This window comes from Schistocerca serialis, chromosome 4, assembly GCF_023864345.2.
Source record: "Schistocerca serialis cubense isolate TAMUIC-IGC-003099 chromosome 4, iqSchSeri2.2, whole genome shotgun sequence".
Lineage (NCBI taxonomy): Eukaryota > Metazoa > Arthropoda > Insecta > Orthoptera > Acrididae > Schistocerca > Schistocerca serialis.
This window is the reverse complement of record NC_064641.1, coordinates 925,048,535-925,060,699: the sequence shown is the minus strand read 5'-3', so window position 1 is coordinate 925,060,699 and position 12,165 is coordinate 925,048,535. Positions and strand designations below refer to the sequence as shown.

At 36.6% G+C, this 12,165-nt stretch overlaps 1 protein-coding gene across 1 annotated transcript; it reads right to left on the bottom strand.

Annotated features, from left to right (window-relative positions):
• Positions 1-5,522: 5,522 nt before the first annotated feature.
• Positions 5,523-11,316, bottom strand: LOC126474844 (putative uncharacterized protein DDB_G0289263). The gene is made up of 5 exons (XM_050102323.1): positions 10,771-11,316; positions 10,253-10,342; positions 9,297-9,617; positions 5,751-5,782; positions 5,523-5,565 (listed from the first exon to the last, which is right to left on the bottom strand). Exons 1-5 carry the CDS (start codon positions 11,314-11,316, stop codon positions 5,523-5,525), a joined length of 1,032 nt encoding a protein of 343 aa, XP_049958280.1.
• Between the last annotated feature and the right edge of the window lie 849 nt (positions 11,317-12,165).

Sequence of the window (12,165 nt, the reverse complement as noted above, 5' to 3'; positions counted from 1 at the left end):
CAGTCCACTTGTACTTAAGTTGGAATTGTGCCTTTTCAATTTAATTCTGATGCAATTTCGATGCTTCATCGTCAATAAGAAGGTCCAAGATATACAGTAAACCAGAAGTGAGGTATCAGAATCTAAACCTGGACTCACAGGAGAGGTTCAAATCGTAGAAAGTTAGAGTGTCAGTCCTCTTGTACTTAAGTCGGCCTTGTGCATTTTGAATTTAATTCCGATGCAATTTCTGTGCTTCATGGTCAATAAGAAGGACAAGGTATACAGTGAACCTAAAGTTAAGCATCGGAATCTAAAACTGAACTCACAGGAGAGGTTCAAATCATAGAAAGTTAGAGTGTGAGTCCTCTTGTACTTAAGTCGGCATTGTGCATTTTGAATTTAATTCCGATGCAATTTCTGTGTTTCATCGTCAATACGAAGGTCCAAGGTATACAGTAAACCTTAAGTGAAGCATCGGAATCTATAACTGGACTCACAGGAGAGGTTCAATTGATAGAAATTTAGAGTGTCAGTCCACTTGTACTTAAGACGGCATTGCGCCTTTTGAATTTAATTCCGATGCAATTTCTATGCTTCATCGTCAATAAGAAGGTCCAAGGTATACAGTAAACCAGAAGTGAAGCATTGGAAACTAAAACTGGACTCACAGGAGAGGTTCAAATCGTAGAAAGTTAGAGTGTCAGTCCTCTTGTACTTAAGTCGGCATTGTGAATTTTGAATTTAATTCAGATGCAAATTCTGTGCTTCATCGTCAATAAGTAGGTCCAAGGTATACAGTAAACCTGAAGTGAAGCATCGGAATCTAAAACTGCTCTCACACAAAAGGTTCATAACATAGATAGTAAGAAGAGACAGTCTCCTTGTACTGAAGTCGGCATTGTGGCTTTTGTATTTTATTACGATGCAATTTCTGGGTTTCATCGTCAATATGAAGGTCCAAGGGATACAGTAAACCTGAAGTGAAGCATCGGAATCTAAAACTTGACTCCCAGGAGAGGTTCATATCATAGAACGTTAGAGTGTCAGTCCTCTTGTACTTATGTCGGCATTGTGCGTTTTGAATTTAATTCCGATGCAATTTCTGTGCTTCATCGTCAATAAGAAGGTCCAAGGTATACAGTAAACCTGAAGTGAAGCATCGGAATCTAAAACTGCTCTCACACTAAAGGATCATAACATAGATAGTAAGAAGAGTCAGTCTCCTTGCACTGAAGTCAGCATTGTTACTTTTGTATTTAATTACGATGCTATTTCTGGGATTCATCGTCAATATGAACGTCAAAGGGATACAGTAAACCTGAAGTGAGACATCGGAATCTAAAACTGCTCTCACACAAAAGGTTCATAACATAGATAGTAAGAAGAGAGAGTCTCCTTGTACTTAAGTCGGCATTGTGCCTTAAGAATTTAATTCCGATGCAATTTCTGTACTTCATCGTCAATAAGAAGGTCCAAGGTATACAGTAAACCTGATGTGAAGCACCGGAATCTAAAACTGGACTCACAGGAGAGGTTCAAATCATAAAAGGTTAGAGTGTCAGTCCTCTTGTACTTAAGTCGGCATTGTGCCTTTTGAATTTAATTCCGATGCAATATCTGTAGTTCATCGTCAATAAGAAGGTCCAAGGTATACAGTAAACCTTAAGTGAGGCATCGGAATCTAAAACTGGACTCATAGGAGAGGTTTAAATCAAAGAAAGTTTGAGTGTCAGTCCTCTTGTACTTAAGTCGGCAAGGTGCCGCTTGAATTTAATTCCGATGCAATTTCTGTGCTTCATCGTCAATAAGAAGGTCCAAGGTATACAGTAAACATGAAGTGAAGCACCGGAATCTAAAACTGGACACACAGGAGAGGTTCAAATCATAGAAAGTTAGAGTGTCAATCCTCTTGTACTTAAGTCAGCATTGTGCCTTTTGTATTAAATTCGGATGCAATTTCTGTGTTTCATCGTCAATAAGAAGGTCCAAGTTAAACGGTAAACCTGAAGTGAAGCATCGGAATCTAAAACTGGACTCACAGGAGGGTTCAAATGATAGAAAGTTAGAGTGTCAGTACACTTGTACTTAAGTCGGCATTGTGCCTTTTCAATTTAATTCCGATGCAAATTCTATGCTTCATCGTCAATAAGAAGGACCAAGGTATACAGTAAACCTGAAGTGAAGCATCGGAATCTATAACCGGACTCACAGGAGAGGTTCAAATCATAGAAAGCGTGTCAGTCCTCTTGTACTTAAGTCGGCATTATGCCTTTTGAATTTAATTCCGATGCAATTTCTGTGTTTCATCGTCAATAAGAAGGTCCAAAGTATACAGTAAACCTGAAGTCAAGCATCGGAATCTATAACTGGACTCACAGGAGAGGTTCAATTGATAGAAAGTTAGAGTGTCAGTCCACTTGTACTTAAGTCGGCATTGCGCCTTTTGAATTTAATTCCGATGGAATTTCTATGCTTCATCGTCAATAAGAAGGTCCAAGGTATACTGTAAACCAGAAGTGAAGCATCGGAAAGTAAAACTGGACTCACAGGAGGGGTTCAAATCGTAGAAAGTTAGAGTGTCAGTCCTCTTGTACTTAAGTCGGCATTGTGAATTTTGAATTTAATTCCGATGCAATTTCTGTGCTTCATCGTCAATAAGAAGGTCCAAGGTATACAGTAAACCAGAAGTGAAGCATCGGAATTTAAAACTGGACTCACAGGAGAGGTTCAAATCGTAGAAAGTTAGAGTGACAGTCCTCTTGTACTTAAGTCGGCATTGTGCATTTTGAATTTAATTCCGATGCAATTACTGTGCTTCATCGTCAATAAGAAGGTCCAAGGTATACAGTAAACCTGAAGTGAAGCATCGGAATCTAAAACTGCTCTCACACTAAAGGATCATAACATAGATAGTAAGAAGAGTCAGTCTCCTTGCACTGAAGTCGGCATTGTGGCTTTTGTATTTAATTACGATGCTATTTCTGGGTTTCATCGTCAATATGAGGGTCAAAGGGATACAGTAAACCTGAAGTGAAGCATTGGAATCTAAAACTGGTCTCACACTAAAGGTTCATAACATAGATAGTAAGAAGAGTCAGTCCCCTTGTACTGAAGTCGGATTTGTGCCTTTTGTATTTAGTTACGATGCAATTTCTGTGTTTCATAGTCAATTAGAAGGTGCAAGGGTTACAATAAACCTGCAGTGAAGCATCGGAATCTAAAACTGGACTCACAGGAGAGGTTCAAATCATTGAAAGTTAGAGTGTCAGTCCTCTTGTACTTAAGTCGGCATTGTGCTGTAACAAATAAAACACATAAAATAAAATAATAAAATATAATAATAATAATTTGTAATAATAATGATTGTTATTGTTTGTTTGGATAAGTAATTGAGGGATTAAAATTTTACGCCGTGAATTTATCGAGCTTCGCACGTCCGAAGATGTACGGAACGTAGCCAGGGCTCATTATGTATTTTTTTTTTAGACAGAGTCTGATATCTGACCTCAGCTTCAATCATGAAGATGGAGTGACTAAAACTACTAAAACAAAGCAAAGCATAAGATTAAATAAACATATATTCATTTCAACACATACATTACGATATAAATTACACTTACGTAAAATTCTAGATAAATAATGGCAGATCATTCACAAATGAGAGCGACTTATCAATTCTGCGCCTCTTTTCTGCTAATAAATATCAATATGGCTAACTGTGGAGCCGCACAAAATATTAAATCCTTCTAGGACAACGAATGACATGAGAGTGTTGATGCCTACTGGCTGTGACAAGAGAGCGGTGTTAATTGCTTTATTTTGCATTCTCTTGTCTTAAAAAATCGATACATATAATCTAAGGTAACTAAATTAAATATTGTCTGTGCTCGAGTGCAAATGGTTCCTTAAACTGCCCCCCAAATTGCGAGAGCAAAGGTGTACCACCTGCAGCTGAGCAATTTGTTGACGTATTTTCTTTATTTGTCATGTCATGAATCATAAGTTATTACGTATCTTGTTTCACAGATTCAACATACTTAAAATATCATAAAATGTCATACATCCACAAAAATACATAAATAATATTTACATACAAGATCAATGAAAGTGAAAAGAAAAAATAAAAATATTCGCTTCCGCGCAGTATTGAACTTGGGAACTCCGGTATCACAGGCCAGCGAAGTGGCACAGTGCTATCACTGCTACCCTGCATACAGTTCTCAATTTTATGTAACAGTTGTACACAGACAATAACGAATTTCATAGTTCGTATTCACTTGTCCTGTTACTTTGTAAAAATTTTGTTGGGCATATAGTCCGTTGTTCTCTTTCACTTCAAAATGTTATTACACATGTTCATTCAATAAATAAAATTAATTAATGGTTTTGTGCATATTCAGAGATATGTGAACATATTCTCTTTAGAATGTCACTTGGTAGTAAAGGTTTATACTGTGCTAAAGTCTTTGCACTTTAAAATAAATGTCACGTGTCACACATTTTGTTTACATTGAGACGAAAGTTCTTGAAGAAACAAGTTGGAGATCAAGAATCTCGCAACGAAGCGTGCTTTGGAAGACATAGTTAAAATGTGGTTTCGTCTTGGTAGGAATTCATGGTGTCAGTGGTTCCATACTGACCAGTCCGTGTTACATCTACTCAACAACCTCCATATTTCGTCTTCCAAAAAGCGTATGTCGTCTCCTGGATATTGTGTCGTCGCTTCGTCGAAAAGTGTGCCGTGGTTCTGCTACTCACGTCACCTACAGCGTCCCATCATGAGCGCAGTGAACCGTTGTTTCCAACACTTGCACACAACTTGTTCATACATTGTTCGTTGCAAAACAAAATGTTCGTTCACAACAGAGAGCACAAAACATAACAAATATCACTTCAGTTTGAGTACAGTTTTCTGTTACATATTTACATAGATATAAAAATTTTCTGTGAAACATGTATCTATGCATTTACACTACATTGTTTCGTAATACATATACATATTTTATATTTTTCAATTGCATTAAACTATATATTTACAAATACATATGGGTCAGACATAAAAAAAATTATCTAATAGGTTCAGTGTATTGTGATACATTCAGAAAATCCATTTTCTTTTATGGGTCTCTTCCCCTTTTTAATAAAGTTTTCTTTTTAAGTATATTTTCCTTTACATCAGTACTACACAATAAGTGTTCTTCCTCATTAAATGTTTCCTGCAACATAAACTTTCATAATAGGTTAGAAAACATCCTTGAGATGATCTGTCCTGAAAAATCATGATTACAATAAGACACGACACGTCACATCCACAATCAATTCCAAATTAGCACATGCACAAAGTATCATTTACAAATAAAATAAATTATATAGCTTTGCTCAATTAATCTCATTTGTCATTTCCTGTAGAGTGTTTGTTTTTGTTTTTTTTTTGTTTTTTTTTGTTTTTTTTTTTTTTTGTGCATGTTGTGTTCATGTGGATTGTGGTGTGAGTGTGAATAGCAAATCAAGTGTCTATCATGCCAATTAATATATCAGGTTCAGAGCAGCAATTGTCTCCGGTCATTTAGTCTGTCAGCTTGTCTGCAAGGTATTAACAAATATAATCAGTAACTGTGCTTTGCATGAAAATTGTTAGTTCTTCCTGTGTCTTATCTTCTTGCTGCTGCTGCTGCTGCTGTTACTGCTGGTGCTGTAAAATGTAGATACTTAAGATTATAGCTTATATCTTCTTCTTCTTCCAGCTTGAAGTACCAGATGTGACTTACCTTGTTTTTGTATCAGCATACTCTGCTAAGGGCTAAAAGTTTTCAAATCTTTGTGAGGGTACAAACCTAAAATTCTCTTATTCTTGGGGTTTTGTAACAGATATGCTCCAGGGTGTGGTATATCAATGATTGTGTAAGGACCTTCATATAATGGACGCCACTTAACATTACGTTTTAGAGGTAATGACGATTTGTAGTGGGTCTTAAGTAAAACTTGCATGCCTATTGTAAAGTTTTGCCTTCTTTTCAAATTAGCACCATAGTTCTTATTTCTAATGTCAGCTTGTTCAGTAATTGCCATGAGTACTTCCCTTACCTTTTCCTCGTGTGAAGGTTTGGTGTCAGAAAATTTTGGTAGTGGGTTGCTCCATTCATTAGTTTCCTTTGTGTCAAACATGATTTCTCTGGGATTGTAGGGTGTGTTGTATATATTTAAATTGTTGTGTATTTCCTCAAAAAGTGCTAGGTAATGTATCCAGTTTGTGTGCTGTGTTGAGGTATAAGTTCTCATGAATCTATTTAATTCTCTAAAAACTCTCTCACAAGGGTTGGCTGATGCATGAAACTTTGAAATAAAGATGCTCTTAATGTTATTAACCTTTAGAAATTTTCTCCAGGTGAATCCTGCATAATACTTGGCGTTATCTGATAGAATGGCTTTAGGTTTTCCACAGTATGGCATGTAATCATTTGTGAATCTTCTGATGATGGTGTTTGCTGTGGGTGACTTAATGGCAAAAAGTTTGATGTGCTTAGAAAAGATGTCATAAAATGCTAGAATGTATTTGCAACCTCCGATGCTAGTTGGATGAGGTCCACTAACATCTGTACAAAGTATCTCTCTAGGTCCAGTAGGTAAGATAGAGTGCAAATCTGTTTTGGTGGATTGATTTTGTGGCTTGGATTTTTGACATATGAGACATTTGCTGATAACATCATGTATTTTTCTTCTCATGTTTGGAAAATAGCAATATGTATGTAACTTGTTTAGACATTTCTTTGTTCCGTAGTGTCCCCAAACTGTGTGAGTGTGTGCAACGAGATTGTGTACAGAATCTTGTGGTATGCAAACGCACCAGTTAGTAGCATTTGTGTGTCTTTTGTAGAAAAGTATGTTGTTGTGTAACATGTATCTGTCTTGTAAAGTGTCATTGTGTTGTTGTACTATGATTTGTTTTATTTTGTTCCAGTGTGGATCTGAATCTTGTAGTGTTGCCATGTTCTTGCATAGGTCTATGTAGTATTGTGTAAACTGTTTGTCTTGCATGAGTAGTATTCTGTAATCGTGTGTGTTCTCAAAGTCTGTATTGTTATGGTGTAATCCTTGCGGTAGTCTTGAAAGTGTGTCAGCTATTATGTTGTCTTTTCCCTTGATGTGCTTGATTTCAAAAGAGTAATTCTGTAATGCAAGTGCCCATCGTGTAAGTCTAGGATGAATGAGTTTACATGACAAAAGGAATGTAAGTGCTTGATGGTCAGTGTATATAATGGTGTGTCTTCCATACAGATAATAATTAAACTTTTTAAATGCCCATATAATAGATAATGTTTCCAATTCTGTGGTGGAGTAAGATCTTTCACATTCCGTTAAAGTACGACTGGCAAAACCAATGATCTAAATACATTCTGAAGTTTCTGTATTAACAAGTTGAAATAAACAACATCCCAAACCAATGTTTGATGCATCACAAGCAATACAAAAGTTCAAATTGAAGTCTGGATGTTCCAGCATGTTAGAATTTACTAAGGCTTCTTTGATTTTAGTAAAGTCATTTTCACAGTCTTGGTTCCAAATCCATACCTGGTTCTTCTTTAATAAGTTTAGTAAGTATCTGCTATTGAGTAACTGTTTAGGTATGAATCGTCTGAAAAACGAGCATAGACCGAGAAATGATTTTAACTGTTTCTTATTAGTGGGAGTGGGGAAATGTCTGATAGCATCTAATTTTGAAGGGGCAGGTTTAATGCCTTGTGTGTTGATGATGTGTCCTAGGTATTTGATCTCATAACAAGCAAATCTAGATTTACAAATATTGGCAGTGATACCAGCTTGTGTGAATCTGCATAGTAAAGTGTTCAGGGTATCAGTGTGATCCTTCCAGGTTTTTGAGGCAATCAGTATGTCATCTACATAGTGTGTAACAGTTTCTAGTAAATCATCACCGAGTACAGAGTTTAGTGCAGTAATGAATACTCCTGAGCTTACATTTAGGCCAAATGGTAATACACAAAATTGATAAGTTCTGCCACCAAACATAAAGGCTGTATATTTTCTGGATTCTTTGCTTATTGGCACCTGCCAAAACGAATTTTTAAGGTCTATTGTAGAGAAATATTTTGCATCCAAGAACTTCTGAAGTTGTTCGTCAAGATTTTCTGGTTGTGTCCTCACAGGTAAGATAATTTGGTTGATAGCTCTTGCATCTAATACTAACCTGATACTTCCATTGTGTCTTTTCACTACATGCAAAGGGCTACAATATGGAGATGTTGATGGTTCTATAATATTCCATGTAATCATTTTCTTTAGTTCTTCCCAAACTGCAGGTCGCAGAGCTAGAGGTACATTGTATGACTTGTGATAATAGATTTGGTGAGGCTTGACTTCAATCGTATACATATATGTGTTGATCCTACCTGGCTTACTAGTGAAAACATCCTTATTCTTAAGTAAAATATGTTCAAGCTGGGATCTCTCCTCTTCATTAATAGCATCACATTCTGATAACTTAGAATTAATTTGTGTAAGTACATCATTCACTACCTCACCTTGTGATACAGGTTGTTGTGTGGAATCTATGTCAGTCTCACGTATAATCTGTATCTTGTAGCCAGAACAGTGCTTGTTATGGTCTACTAGTCGAGTATCCAAGTTCAAAAGTATGTCTCTGCCTTCATACTTAAAATAACAAATGCCTTTGGAGAAGTCTATAGTACAGTCCTTCTCGCAAAGAAAATCAATACCCAATATACAATTGGCAGCAAGGTTTTGGACAACTAGGAAAGGCCATTGTACGATTCCATTTCCCATATTAACAGTCACAAATACCTGCTTATTAACTCTACTTGACTTATTACCTAATGCAGTTAATATTAAACAGTTCTGAACTGGGAACTCTGGTATCTTAGAAGTTTTCTTCATCATAGTATAAAAATTGTGAGAAATCACACTGACAGCAGCTCCTGTATCAATAATTACGTTAGTAGGTATACCTCCTACAATGCCTGAGGTGGAAGACAGTACAAACCTTTTCTTTACATTGTGACATTGTGTGTTGTCGTTTATCAGATCATCAGCTAAGTTTCCACTTTCATTATATCTTAAGAATAGTGTAGACAACTCTTGTTGTGTAAATGTTAATTTTTCTTGTTTCACAGTTTCACTAGCAAGTGTGTATTCAAACATAGTTTCTAAATTGAAGTTGCCCCCCAAATGTTCCTCAGTCACGACCTGGGGCTCAGTAATGACTGGTTCTAGTTTACCTGGTTTGTCTGGTCATTGGCAAGTGTAGTTGTAGTTTCATTAGCTACATCAATAATATTTACATTAGGATATTGTCTTTGCCAATCACCTGTCTGGTTTCGTTTGGCTGAAGTCACTTGTTGGTTTGTGTGGCTTGTTTGCGCAAAATTCCCTTGTGGCATCTGAATATGATTTTGTGGTGGCGGTTGCGGTGTTTGCCACTGTCTCACATAATACTGGTTGTCGTTCTGATTAAAGTGCGGTGTAAGTGTTCCATTTCTTGTGTAATCTGTGTTGTTGTTTCTTTGCCAGTGTTTCTGTTTTGCTTTGTGTTCGTTGTTGTTTCCATTATTCCTTCTTGAATTAAAATTGTTGTTTCTTCGTTTTTTGTACGGGTTATCTCCCTGTGTATAGTTGCAGTTGATGTTTGTGTGCAGCTGTGAGTTGTGGTGATTGTTTTGCATATTTACTGTGTGTTGTGAATTTTGCTGTGTGTTTGGTAATGTAGGAATGTAGACATGTTGATTCCTACTGCGTGAGTTGTGTGTTGGTTCTTGTTCTTCATATAGTAAATCAACAGCATCTAACTTTTCCAAAAAATATTCAGGATCGTCGTCCGGTAAGTACAGTAATTTCTCTTTAATATTAAAAGGAAGTCTTGCTTTCAGTGATCGGATCACATCTTTTGGTTTCACTGGTTCATTAAGGAAGTGTGTCATGTTTAGGTACTTCTCGAAATATCTGCGCAGGTTGCCGTTTTTAGGATTGAAGTGTTCGGGTTCAGTGACTTGTTTGCGGATACGTTCCTGCACAGTGGGTGACCAAAACTTATTCAAGAAGGCGCGTTCAAACTGCTCGTATGTTACACATCTGTCGCTTTCATGGTAAGCCCAGACAGCAGCGTCCCCTTGAATGTAATCCACAACGTACGCAATGCGTTTGTGGTCGCTCCACGAACGTGGGAATGCGTTCCTAAAAGCTTTTAAGAAGATGACAGGGTGTACAGTGTTTTTGCCTGGTATAAAAGGTTGAAATTTACGGTGCTTGAATAGACTTTCTTCTTCTTTGTTACGTGTTCGTCTGTTTCTTTCCGTGTAATCATTGAATTCTTCCCTGTGTGTACATGGTTCTTCATCAGAATGATAATTGTATTGTATTTCGGGTGATGGGTATCTGTTGCTATGCGTGTCAGTGTATTGTGTATTTGAGTGTTGAAATTCGTGTGTGTACATGTGTTCATTCCCGAATCGAGATTTTCTTCTGTGTGTGTATAAAATGTGTAGTGGGTGTGCTATTTGGTTGTACCTGGCATTGAGTTGTCTTTGTTTGCATATCGTCATCGATTACTTGTCTATTGTTGTTCATGTATTCCACTACAGAATCGTGCACAATATGTGGCAATTTGTTTTGTATACATTCTTCAAAAATTTCGTCTTTGTGTGCCGTCCATTCTTTAAATTGTGAATTAATGCGAGACAAATGGGGTTCAGCCTCTATCTGCATTGTTGTGTGAATCTGTTTGTGAATGTCAGCTACGTTTGTTTCTATTGCATTCACCTTTAAATTAATTTCGTCACATGCGTGCGTGTTTGATTCTAGTTTGCAATTAATAGTTTCACAGGTTTTTGTCAAGTCATGGATGTGATTGGCATTGTCGCTTTGTCGTAATTCTAAATTTTCGAATTTTTCCGTAAGATCGTCGACCTGTTTGGAAAGACGTGTATTAATTTCATCTACCTTTTGAGTCAGTGTGGCGAAGTCTGATTTTATGTCATTTCTGAAGGCTGCATTGTCTGTCATTAATTGTGAGAATTTTTCGTCATTATCTTGCTTAATATTGGATATGCCTTCCAAAATGGAATTCAGTATAGCGCCAAAATTTTGATTGCAAAATGAGCTTGCCCCCGCCGCGTCATTAGACGTGACGTGGTCTCTCAGGTTAGGTTCGGAGTTGCTCCTTTCGGCGTTTGTGTGTATGTGTAGCAGGTTATTTTGATGCGTTTGCGTGTCTGTATTAATTTCTGTGTCTGACTGTGTCTGTGTATCCATGTTTGCATTACTTGATTGTTGTTCCATTGTGTACTGGTGTCGAGTTTTTACCATATCGTGAATAAATTGTGTGCAAGAAAAAAAATCGTTTAAACGCGTAGTGTGAAAATGTACTGCCTATGTGTGTGTTTAAATGACTGAGAATGATTGAGAGATGACTTTAAAGATCGAAAGTAGCATACGTGTTAATGGTGACTAGCCATGTTGCTTGAATCTTGTACAATGTCGGCCATATTGTGCAATGTAACTTGCGTATTGTTCGATCGGAATGTAATCGTCTGAATAATGAGATTTCGTGGAATTTAGAAAAAAATTACTGAATGGAAACTGAATACTGAATTTAATGCTAAGAAAAATAATTTTGAATGAAAAATGTGCTTGGAATCAATTGTGGATGCGCGAGTGCTGCGTCTTACCGTGCATATCGTCTTGATGCGAAGATTGCATTTCCAGTCCAAATTGTCTCAGGATTTTATTCGTTTTTTTCAATATTCTCGTCACCGGTCAGGATGTACATGAAAAAGAAAAATTAGTTGTAGTACCGATACAATAATGAGTCCTGTCACGGTCGCCAGTGTAACAAATAAAACATATAAAATAAAATAATAAAATATAATAATAATAATTTGTAATAATAATGATTGTTATTGTTTGTTTGGATAAGTAATTGAGGGATTAAAATTTTACGCCGTGAATTTATCGAGCTTCGCACGTCCGAAGATGTACGGAATGTAGCCAGGGCTCATTATGTATTTTTTTTGTAGACAGAGTCTGATATCTGACCTCAGCTTCAATCATGAAGATGGAGTGACTAAAACTACTAAAACAAAGCAAAGCATAAGATTAAATAAACATATATTCATTTCAACACATACATTACGATATAAATTACACTTACGTAAA